Here is a 12,496-nt window from a genome sequence, read left to right on the forward strand (position 1 = left end):
TTACAAGATCTAAGAAATTAATGAAAATCTCTTACCTTAATTAACAGATATATCATAATAGCCAAGTGCATATAATGCGTCAGTGGTGAAGAATGCATACCGTATCTCATTTTTATCTTCTTTTAAAGTAAAATTCGGCAAGATAACCACCAAAGTAATCGACATCGACACACTGTTTTTTTCTTGTAGGCTACAAGTTGTTGGACCCCATGCTTTATCCTAAATTCTTGCACATTCTGTATGTTTAAACTCAAAACAAAACTTCCGATAACCTCACTAACCACGCACCATACTACATAATATCTTTCTTCAATGCCGAACAAACAAAAATGGTTTGAACATGCTATATCCCGTTAATATCTCTTTGGGTGATTGCAAAAATATTCCCAATCTGTAATACACTTAACTGCAAAATATACTCTTACTTTCATATGCAATTATTGTTGTTTATCATCTACGTAGTGACTCAGCCAGCTATAGAGAAATTTTATTAATCATAGAACATAGAATGATATCGGTGTTTAGGCAATACGTAAAGTATCCTTAACAATAGTAACCTATACTTATTGTACGGTTATAGAGTATATTCCCATAGGTAAGCTGGTTAAGAGTAGATAACGATTTTTCATATGTAATTTAAAGTATTATCTGCATAAATGGCACAAAGAATATTTGCTACGAGAGGTATATGGTTCAAAATGCATACAGTATCACGACTAATAAGTTATGTTCACATACATGTAGAGTACTTACAGTTTTATTCCTTGATGACGTGTCACATCAGAGCTCTGATTGAATTCCATAATCCATTTGGTTCATTTGTAAGGCACTCACTAATACGCTAAATAAATCATCGTCGATAATACTGAGCAGATTGAATTATCTGAGCGGTATAAAACGATAGCAAAAAAAGCCGGTAAAATGCGGCCTTTTTACGAATAGCGGGAGCGTCGATAGATTAGAGATGATTCTCGTTAGGAAGCTTTTGACGATCTGCCCCGGCGAGGGGTTCAAATGCGAGTCTCAACAATAACCTGGAGTTTCCAGAAAGGTTACATAAATACTACTTGAATTTTAAGTAATCAGTAGTACAGGGGCGTAACTAATTATTTTAGTGAGCCGTGTATAATATATTTATTGTACATATTGCCGGGGGCGACAGGCGAGAGAGATGGCCTATATCACCTCGAAGAGAGGGGATTGGCAAAGATGTGCACAACGATAAGAAATGTTTGAAGAAATTAGAGTTTATATACACAAGGGGTAACAACGATAAAATGGAGGAAAACGATAAGTTTTCCCCCTAGAGATAGATTTTAATCTTCCAGGGGAATCACAGCGATTTTCGTAATACCACGAAGAAAATCACCGTGAGTAGTGTGAATCTTGAGAGTACGAACTAGACCATCCTTACCAGGCAATACATCTATTACCCTGGCAGTTGGCCATAAGAGTGGAGGAGTACCATCCTCCTTCAACAGAACCAAATCCCCGATCTTGACAGGGTCAGTAGGGTCGGTCCATTTATTTCTTTGCTGCAGGAGGCAAAGATAGTCTTTTTTCCACAATTTCCAAAATTGCTGTTGAATTTTACTAATACGCTGAAAAAGATTCAACCTATTTTCAGGTATCTCTGAAACACTTGGTTCAGGGGGCGCGGTTAAACTTCTTTGAACTAAGAAGTGAGCTGGAGATAGGAAAGCGAAGTCATTAGCGTCAGACGACATCCTAGTGATGGGTCTCGAATTTAGAATAGCCTCGATTTGGCATAATACTGTGTTAAACACTTCAAAGGTGAAGTGGGAATTTCCTATAATTCGATAGAGGTGATACTTCACACTCTTTATTCCTACCTCATGGAGGCCGAATTGATGGGGGTTGCGGGGAACACCCATCTTGAAAGTTATGGAGTTTTGAGTACAGAATTCCTTAATTTGTTCCGAATTATTTTGATTTAAGAAAAAATCATAGAATTCGCGCATTTCATTTTTTGCCCCATGGAAATTTGTGGCATTGTCGCTCCAAATAATACTGGGCGTGGATCTTCTGGCAATAAACCTTTTCAGAGTAAGAATATAGGCTTCTGCGCTTAATCCTGTGACGAGTTCGATATGAACACATTTAGTGCTCATGCAAATGAAATAGGCTACGTATGCTTTGTAAAGCGGTGCCTTCCTCAAATGTGAGGACTTAATTAAGAAGAACCCCCCATAGTCCACTGAGACGACTTGGAAGGGTCTAGTGGGGAGTACACGATCGGGATGCATATCTGCCATCTGTTGAACAGAATTGGGTGTCATGAATCGGAAACAGTTTACACACTTACGAATTAAGCGTTTAATCTGTCTTAATCCGTCAATTGGCCAGTACTTCATTTTGACATACGAAAGTACTGTTTGCGCGCCTGAATGTAATAACTTATGATGAGCTTGAGTCAAGATTAGTTCTACAACTCGACATTTAGAAGGAAGTAGAATGGGGTGTTTTTGATTATACGATATGGGGGCGTGTCGGAGACGTCCTCCCACACGAATCAGCCCATCATTATGTTGTAGGAAGGGGTTGAGTTTACGAATGGCTTTATTGGTCACGAGTTTAGCATTTTTCAATTCAAGAATCTCTTTTTTAAAGTAGATACTTTGGATATACCTGATGATCGCGTGATCAGCGATCTCCATTTCGGGTGGCGTCAATATATCCGTATCTCGTGGAGAGTTATTTATTTTCTTTTTAATATTACTGATGAATCTAAAAAGATAAGCGACAATTCTTTGAATTTTACGAAAAGAAGAAGATTTAGCGAATAGATTTTCAAAGGTGTCGTTGAGTTCGTGATTTGTTGCTATGTTTGAGACAACTAACTTCCTTAATTCAGGAAGATCATCCTGAAAATGAGGAATTTGATGAAGAGAAAAATCGATGGGATTGTCTCTAATAAAGCTAGGTCCGCATAACCAGTCTTCGGTGGTCTGGGGATTATCAAAGACATTTATCCCTCTGGAAGCGGGGTCAGCGATGTTTTCGTGACTTCTGACGAAATGGAAATCACAAGGAAAAGTTTCCAACAAGGAATTGACCTTTTGAATTCTGTTTTGTACAAAAATGTTCCAAATGTGTTTTTTAGAAAGTATCCAAGACAAGGCAATTGTAGAGTCAGCAAAGAGATGAGATGAAGATATACTCAAATTTTTCTTGAAGATGTGAAAAAGTCTATGAGCCAGAGTGACTCCCAACACTATTCCACAAAGTTCCAATTTGGGGATGGTGAGTTTATTTTTTAGCGGAGAAATTTTGTTTTTAGAAGCGATAAGCCGCGACGATACAGAAAAGTCTGAGTATGTCGCTTTGAGATACACACAAGTGCTGTATATTTTTTCCGATGCGTCGGTGAAAATAATTAATTGAACATCAACAACTTTCTTTTGTAAAAGTAAGCATCGAGGTACCTTGACCTCTTCTATAGTTTTGAATGTCGATAAGAGGTTTTGCCAATTTTTCATAATGATGGGTGAGTCAATGGGTTGATCCCAGTCCAATTTCTGGGACCATATTTCCTGTATCAAGAGCTTAGCGTTCACAAGGACAGGGGATAACCATCCTAGCGGGTCATACAAAGTAGCAATGTAGGAGAGAATAGTACGTTTAGTAACAACATTAGCCAATTTGAAGATAGGAGTTTTAAACGAAAAGTGGTCGCGTTCTGAATCCCAGAATATGCCTAAGACTTTATCAGATCCCGTGAAGTTAAGACTGACTTCAGAGACGGGATTTAAATTGTGTTGAGACAGAAATTCTGAAGAACTGCAGTTCCACTTGTGGAGGAGGAAACCATGGGTTTCTAGCAAAGAAGTTAATTGTTCGAAAAGACAACTTAATTCATGAAGACTGTCAGCACCGCTGATCAGGTCATCCATATAGATAGATTCTTGCAGAACACTAGTAGCAAGTTCGTGGGTATGTTTGTTGTTGTCAGCGATGTGCTTGATAACTCTTTGAGCGATAAATGGGCTACTTGGGAGCCCGAAGGGTAATCTTTGAAATTGATAGCACCGTAAAGGCTGCTGAATATTGTCCCTAAAGAGAAAATTTAACAGAAATGTTTCAGTGGGACAAATGGCGATTTGTAGGAACATAGCCTTGATGTCGCCTACTAGTGCGAATTTAAACTGACGAAACTTAGCGAGAATGTCAAAAAGTTCATGTTGGACGACATAACCTTTGTCTATGACGTCACTGAGGGAGATTCCCGTAGACGATTTATTGTTTGGATCGAAAACTATACGAGTGGAAGTAGTAGAGTTGGATTTGAAAACGGGAAAGTGAGGGAGAAAGTAATTAGGTTTACCTGAGTCATTTAGCATTTTTAACGGCACTTGAATTATTTGTCCGTTATTGAGATATTCCGATATAATGTCCTGATATTTTTCCAATAAATCAGGGTTGAGTTGAAAACGTTTCTCGAGACTGAGAAAACGTCTTTTTGCCGAGAGAAACGAATTTCCCATGTCTATATCTTCGATAGGGAGTTTGAGATTGAGTGTGGACTCATATCGTCCATTGGGGAGAACATTAACATGTTTTACAAAATTAATTTCAGCGGGGTGATCATTAATGAGATCGGTGTTCTGAGGAGCGGCTTCTTCCAGCTCCCAGAATTTTTGTAAATGATCGGATAGTTCCTCGTTGGACACTACCGGCTCATTTACGGCGGAAGGAGTGTTATGAGAACAACAAGTAACGAGAGAGTTTGAATAAAATTCCAAAGCCTTTTTAGTATTTTTCGACTTAAGAGCAAAGTCTGGAACTGACCCTGATATCGTGTACCCGAGTAGAGTGCGTTGAAGAACGGGAAGACCTTTTCCCAAACGAATTATTTCAGGTTGAATGATATCGTTATACAGGTCTGCACCGAGCAGGATACCAATTGGGGATGTTACATGGAACATCGGATCACCTAATGGTATCTCTGAGGGTATGTTTAGTTTGCTCGCCGAAATAGAAATTTGAGGAAGCGCATTTGTTATCTTTGGGAGTACAGAGCACGAGATGTCAAAAGGAACGTCGTTAGCGACAGCGAAAATTGTTGTATCTACAATAGATTGAGACGAGGATGAGGTGGAGTTAATTCCATTGATCCGTAATTTTCCATCTCTAGTGGTGAGTGACAGTTCCTTTACGAGGTCAGCACTAATAAATGAAACCTGTGAGGCCGAGTCTAAGAGTGCCTTTGCGAAGACCCTCTTGCCGCTAGGAGCGACAAGATAGACCTGGAGTGTGCTTAATAACACCAAATGATTATCAAGCGAGGCTGCAGATAGAGCCATTGAATGTGGAGTCGAATTTTGAAGATTAACTTCCGTTTCAGGAGCTCTAACATGTGAGGGCCCCTGTTGTGAATTACCCTGTGTATGGGAGTTATTTGAGATAGCGGTTTTATTATGATTATTTGAGTTGTGTTGGCCAACAGCCGCGGAAGGGTTACTATGACCCGTTTTGTCGAAATGGAGCAACGTGTGATGACGAGATTTACAAACTATGCAAGAGAATTTGGATTTACACTGATCGAGCATGTGAGACCCAAGACAATTAATACAAAATTTATTTTGTTTGACAAAACTAAAACGTTCTTTAGAATTCAACTGCTTGAACTGAGGACAAGAGTAGATCGAGTGAGAGTCGTTGCAATAGGAACATTTCTTAGGACCTAAGCGAGGCGAAAGGTTACTGGTAGAAGTGTCTGAGGCTAGGTGTAAAGAGTGTCTGGAAGTAGTAGTCGATTTTGGTTTTGATTGAGATTGAATATTCTCAAGATGAACAACGCGTGTCTCGATTTCCCCTAGAAAATGGACAAAATCAGGGGTAGCTTGGCTACCACCGGATTGGAACTCAAGAGCCCTAATGGTAGGTGCGTCGAGTTTCTGAGTAGCGATATGTATGAGAAGTAAATGCAAGAGATCTGAAGGGGGCCTATTCAAGTTCAATAGGGCCTTGAAATTATTTGACATGACCGTATGAAAATTTCTTAATTGTGAGTGATTTGCGTTTCCAGAAATAGGAGGCGCATCAAGAATTTGAGAGATGAGAGTTTTGATAAGCGATTTAGAGTTGGCGTACCTTTGTGTCAGGTTATCCCGGGCTATTTTGTAATTGTCACCTGTGAGTGGGATATGCTCGAGAAGCGTCAAAGGCTCGGAAGTTAGAAAACTTTTGAGGTAAATGAGTTTTTCCAGATCACTTAATGTAGTATCAGATCCTATTATTGTATCAAAGGTCTCAATGAATGAATTGTATTCAGTAACTAAGCCACTAAATGGTTTTAACTGAATACGAGGGAGGTTTACTGTTCGTTGCCTAGCCATAGACTGTGAGGTTAGAGAAGAATTAGGGTCAAATTGGAGGGAGGGGGTAGCAGTCACATTAGAACTTTCAATGACCTCTAACCTTTCTTCCAATAGAGAAATTGTATCCAAATATTTATCAAAAACCACAGAGGAATCAGTAGAGGGGGTAGGTTCCTCGGGGATCGTCTCCAGCACATTTTGAGCATCGCGGAAAAGTCCGTAAGAATGTTTGAGTTGTGAAATTATTTCACGAATTTTATATTTGTTTAGAGAATTAAGAGTTGTGGGAACCGAATCAGCCAACTTGGTTATATCAAGTTTTGCGGTGAGCCTCTGTCGGTTATATTTTGATCGGTCAGCCATGTTGCGAGAATGTGAGATTAGATAGATTATTTGCAAATGTCTAAACCTATAAATCGATGCGAAAATGAGAGAATATGTACAATATACTATATATTACACGTTTAATAGTGTGAGATTGGCTTAATAGTATCACCCTGTATGAGCGCAGATTAGTATATGAAATGCAAAACTATAAAATTTCAAAATATATGCAATTTTCCAAAATGGGTATTTTTCAGCAAGTGTGAGACACCCTTAACAAGTATTTAAATTAATTAAATTGAAGGAAAAAACAATTATTTATTTTCTATAGTTTTCTAGAAGTGTAAAATGAGCTTAAGCGAAGCTAAATGTAGCAAAAACTTACAATTTATGCAAGAAAACAAAATTATTTTTAATAATTTTTGTAACCTGTGAACCAGGCTTAATCGGATTCAAAATTATAAATTTAATTTAAATCAAAAGGTTGAACAAACAATGTTAAAATTATAACACCCGTACTATCAGCCAAGAAATGAGTACACTTTTTGTATACTATAAACAGAAAAATATATTTACGAAAATAAAATAATGTAATATATGCAAATATTTTTTCATACAAACAAAACGACTCCTTTATTTGAACAAAGCAAGTAGTTTCTGAAATTGCACGTGTAGACCGGGCTTAACAACCTACCAGCTATTGTAGAGACGTGCTGGGTTAAATACTGAGAATTTGAGTGCAGAAAGAGAGGAATATTTTATTTTTGTGCCGGGGCGGCGTGGCTTGGAAATTTCCAAATGCAACAGAAAGACACTATAAATGAAAAACCGTTATTCTCAGAATAGAGATTATCAAAATATGCAAATACGAAGGACCTTGAGGATTTAATTAATAAATAATTAATATGATACGGCTCGATGGAACAGAAATGTTTAGGCAATACGTAAAGTATCCTTAACAATAGTAACCTATACTTATTGTACGGTTATAGAGTATATTCCCATAGGTAAGCTGGTTAAGAGTAGATAACGATTTTTCATATGTAATTTAAAGTATTATCTGCATAAATGGCACAAAGAATATTTGCTACGAGAGGTATATGGTTCAAAATGCATACAGTATCACGACTAATAAGTTATGTTCACATACATGTAGAGTACTTACAGTTTTATTCCTTGATGACGTGTCACATCAGAGCTCTGATTGAATTCCATAATCCATTTGGTTCATTTGTAAGGCACTCACTAATACGCTAAATAAATCATCGTCGATAATACTGAGCAGATTGAATTATCTGAGCGGTATAAAACGATAGCAAAAAAAGCCGGTAAAATGCGGCCTTTTTACGAATAGCGGGAGCGTCGATAGATTAGAGATGATTCTCGTTAGGAAGCTTTTGACGATCTGCCCCGGCGAGGGGTTCAAATGCGAGTCTCAACAATAACCTGGAGTTTCCAGAAAGGTTACATAAATACTACTTGAATTTTAAGTAATCAGTAGTACAGGGGCGTAACTAATTATTTTAGTGAGCCGTGTATAATATATTTATTGTACAATCGGGTATGTTCAGTTTTCATGTTGCGAAGTACTCAAGTATAATATGTACACTGGGGTGCAAAATTAACCGGACACCTTAAAAATGGGTCTTTTTTGATGTCTCAAATTTCCTAAACCTGCTGTCCGATTTAAGTGTTTTTTTTAATATATTATAGCCTTATTTTTTAACAATATTGCTGTAATAGTATTCTTACTAAACAACTAAATTTTCATTGTATACCGGGTGTACCAATCAAACTGTGTTTTTTTCTCAAAGTTCGAATCACCCTGTGGAATATTCTAGCATTTATAAAATATTGAAATTAAATTCCAACTATAGCGTCATGTTTTCTCAACATTTTGTTTTCTGATTCATTCGCTTATGTTGGATAATAAAAAAGTTAGTTACTTTAACAACTAGCCATGTTTTTCATCAATACAGGGCGTTTTTAAATAAGTATGGCAAACTTTAAGGGGTAATTCTGCATGAAAAAATAATGACAGTTTGCTTTATAAACGGTATGTCCGCAGATGCTTCTTTTCCGAGATAGGGGGTGTTGAAATTTTTCTTACAAACTGACGATTTATGTATTGCTTTAAAACTGGTTGAGATATGCAAATGCAATTTGCTGGATTTTAATACGTAGTTCTTGTACATTTTTTCACGTAGAAGTAAGAATTTAATATTCACCATTGGCGCGCATACGGGTAATATGACGGCTCGTATGGCCCTTTGAAGTTACAAAATAAAAATCGATTTTTTTCAATAGGTCGAACACTGTTTGAGGTTTCTTATTAAAAACGGACGTGTGACATTCTTATGATAGGAACATCTGAAAAAAAAATTAGAGTGAAATTTGTGTACCCCATAAAAATTTTATGGGGGTTTTGTTCCCTTAAACCCCCCCAAACTTTTGTGTACGTTCCAATTAAATTATCATTGTGGCACAATTAGTTAAACACAATGTTTTTAAAACTTTTTTGCCTCTTAGTACTTTTTCGAAAAGTTAGTTTTTTTTTGAGATATTTTGAATATTTTGTCAAATCTTCCACATATTTGTGTACTGTTAAGTACGATTTTAGAGACTTGGTAATAATATGAAAATTTATGTATAAATTACAGTTTGAGGTATACTTTGAACCATATTAAAAAAGAAGCCACATCTCGATAAAAGGTGCCTTATCTGAAAAATACTAAGAAGCAAAAGAGTTTTAAAAACACTGTGTTTAACTAATGGTACCGCAATAATAGTTTAATTGGAACGTACACAAACATTTGGAGGGTTTAAAGGCACAAAACCCCCATAAAATTTTTATGTAAACATATTAAAAAATAAGCCGCATCTCGATTAAAACTGGTTTATCGAAAAAGTACTAAGAGGCAAAAAAGTTTTAAAAACATTGTGTTTAACTAATGGTACTACAAAAATAATTTAATTGAGACGCACATAAAAGTTTGGGGGGGTTTAAGGGAACAAAACCCCCATAAAATTTTTATGGGCAGCACAAATTTCAATATAATTTCTTTTTACGATGTTCATGCCATAAGAATGCCACATGTCCATTTTCATTAAAAAATCTCTAATAGTTTTCGATATATCGGAAAAAATCAATTTTCATTTTGTAACTTCAAAGGGCTGTAACTTTTTTTGTGTGCATATTTGTACTAAGGTAAGTTAGGTTCAATCGAACTATTTTTGGTCCCAGAATATGTGATTTAATTTATGACCTGTATTTTTGTTACACCCTGTAGAATTAGTTCTTTATATACAGACATTACATACAGGCATTAATAACAATTGCTTCAGTTTTCCGAGTTGAATTACTTTGTTCTTGTGTTGAATCTGCGGACTAGTCTTTATAGATTATCTTTCAGATGATCTAAAGGAAGAAGATGCATGAGATACTCTTTGTAGACTTTACCTTCATCTTGGGCTATCAATATTAAGTCGTTAGCCAAACAGAAAACAGTTTTACTAATTAAATAAAGGTAAAGAAAATAAACAGGACAGAGAAGAGATAAGGTCACCTAAGGTATCTTCTTCTTTTGGTGTCTATTCGTTTCGAATATTGGCGATCATTCGGGGTATAATTATTTTATTAACTGATGCTTTAACAGGTTTTTTAACCATGATATTCTCCTTCTCCCAATTCCTCGCTTTCAGAATATTTGCCTTGAAGGATTATTTTCAATAATTGGTATTTAGTGCCGTTTCTCATGTGTCCGAGATATTTTATCTTTCTTCTTTTAATCGTATACATCATTTCTCTTTCTTTCCCAATTCTTCGTAGTACGGTCTTGTTGGTTATCTTGTCCGTCCATGACATCCTTATGATTCGCCTGTATAGCCACATCTCGAAGGCTTCTCCAGTTTTTCTCCATTGTTTCAGTGAGTGTTCAGGATTCAACTCCGCAGTATAATATTGAGAAAATATAACATCGTAGGAGCCTTACTAAGGCACATTGGTGAAGCTTCCATGTAACCACTGTTACCATTGGTAACAGTTAAAAATCTTGCAAATAAATATTTTATGACGATGAATAATTCCATTTACCAATATTTTTACCAATAGAAATATATTATTATATTATGTGGTAATAGTACCTAACTCAGTAAATAGCCAACTATTCGTAGACACACAAAAATATTGGCGAGTTTATGTGACTCAGTTGCACTTTATTATACTCTGTTACCAGTCTCATTTGTGGTTACAATGCTTATATCCGCGCTAGCGCTCGGGACCGGATAGTGTCTGAAAATTTTGAAGAAGCGACGGCGTAAGCGCGCTGTGTATATCAGTAGCCCTGTTACCAGATTTAAAATTGGTTACAGTACCTATAAAAAGTGTGCGTGCAGTTAACCATGGATGAGTGTCGCTGCGTAATCGATCATCTACTTGAAAAGTAATTCTCCTTGTATAATTTTGAAGAAAAAAAATGAGATTATTGAAAATGAAAGACCTATTTAAACAATTTAAAAAAGGAATCAAAAAAAGTAGTTCGATATTTTAAATTTAGTTGGTACAGTGAAAATCCTTGGTTATGTGGTTGCAAGAAAAATAGACTGTATTGTTGTCCATGTCTTCTGGTTTCTGCAGAAAAATGGGTGGGCCAGGTTCACGATTTAAATAGTGTTAGAGTTTTAAAAAGGAGACATGAAATTTCTCCGTTACCTACATGTAAGATGTATACCCAATTTGATTCAGTTTGGAAAAACAAGAATCGAAAGTTCTCTTAACCAAGCTTTTAAAGCAAATATTGTTAAACATAATGAGTTTGTTAAAAAAATAGATCGGTATATCCTTAGCACACTTATAATAGATACCGTATGTTTTTTGGCCAAACAAGAACTAGCGTTTCTTGGTCATTTTGAGGGCGACGACTCTGACAATCGAGGCAATTACAAGGAATTGTTAACATTAATTGCCAAAAAAGATCAAAAATTTTGCAACATCTAGAAACATCTGTTTTTTCGAGAGTTTCAAGTGATATACAAAATGATATTATTGAAGCTATATATACATTTAGCCATATCTTCATTTTTTTAAATAAGATTTTTTGCATCTGGTTTTGGTAACACTTCAGAAAAAGTCACGCGTCGCCACTGCTAAGGTATAATAAAACTAATCTAATTGTGAGTGTTTTCTTTTCTTACCTATTTAGAAAATGGAGTCGCATGTGCAACCAATTCAGCATTTGATAAATCTGTCTTGGTCTGTGAGATGTTTTTGAAATGTCTTTCTTTAATCAGGTCCTAATCTTGCCTCTTGAGCACCTATTTAACATCAATTTATTTTTTTACAACTAAACGTTTTTTTAGGAAAAGTGTAGAAACCTACATACATTTAATGTTGGTTACAACAACTTGACTGACGCAGTACTTAAGCATATAAATCTTAGTTTGCCGTTAACGAAATCCCTAGAAGGTTTAGGATTACAATGTACATTATTGACATGCAAAGGAGTATACGAACTTGCAGCAGCTATACCAAATAATACAACTCTTAGGGTAAGTTGTGTAGAACTATAATAATTATCGTATTTATATTCTTATATTTTTTTAGAAAATTAATCTGAAAGGAAATAAAGCGATCCAGGTAAATGGAGTCGAAAAACTCTGCCAGGCTTTAACCAATTCTAAGATAAATAAAATTGAAATTGATGAAAACAACAGGTCTTGCAGTGTAAGTATATATTGTTTTAAATGTTGAATGGGTTACATATGAGAGTTCATTTTGAATGAAGTAAAAGACAGGCGTACTCTAAATTATTTATTGTAACTCCCGACGACCG

At 36.0% G+C, this 12,496-nt stretch overlaps 1 protein-coding gene across 2 annotated transcripts in view; it reads left to right on the top strand.

The window, feature by feature from the left end:
* Nucleotides 1–12,496, top strand: part of LOC126893237 (protein phosphatase 1 regulatory subunit 37-like) — a 115,064-nt gene that overhangs the window by 86,709 nt on the left and 15,859 nt on the right. For both annotated transcript variants that reach the window (XM_050663219.1, XM_050663220.1), the window contains exons 9-10: nucleotides 12,024–12,212; nucleotides 12,268–12,387. In XM_050663219.1, coding sequence (XP_050519176.1) covers nucleotides 12,024–12,212; nucleotides 12,268–12,387 — 309 coding nt within the window. The remainder of the gene's footprint in view (nucleotides 1–12,023; nucleotides 12,213–12,267; nucleotides 12,388–12,496) is intronic.

Source organism: Diabrotica virgifera, chromosome 10 (genome assembly GCF_917563875.1).
Source record: "Diabrotica virgifera virgifera chromosome 10, PGI_DIABVI_V3a".
Classification (NCBI taxonomy): Eukaryota; Metazoa; Arthropoda; class Insecta; order Coleoptera; family Chrysomelidae; genus Diabrotica; species Diabrotica virgifera.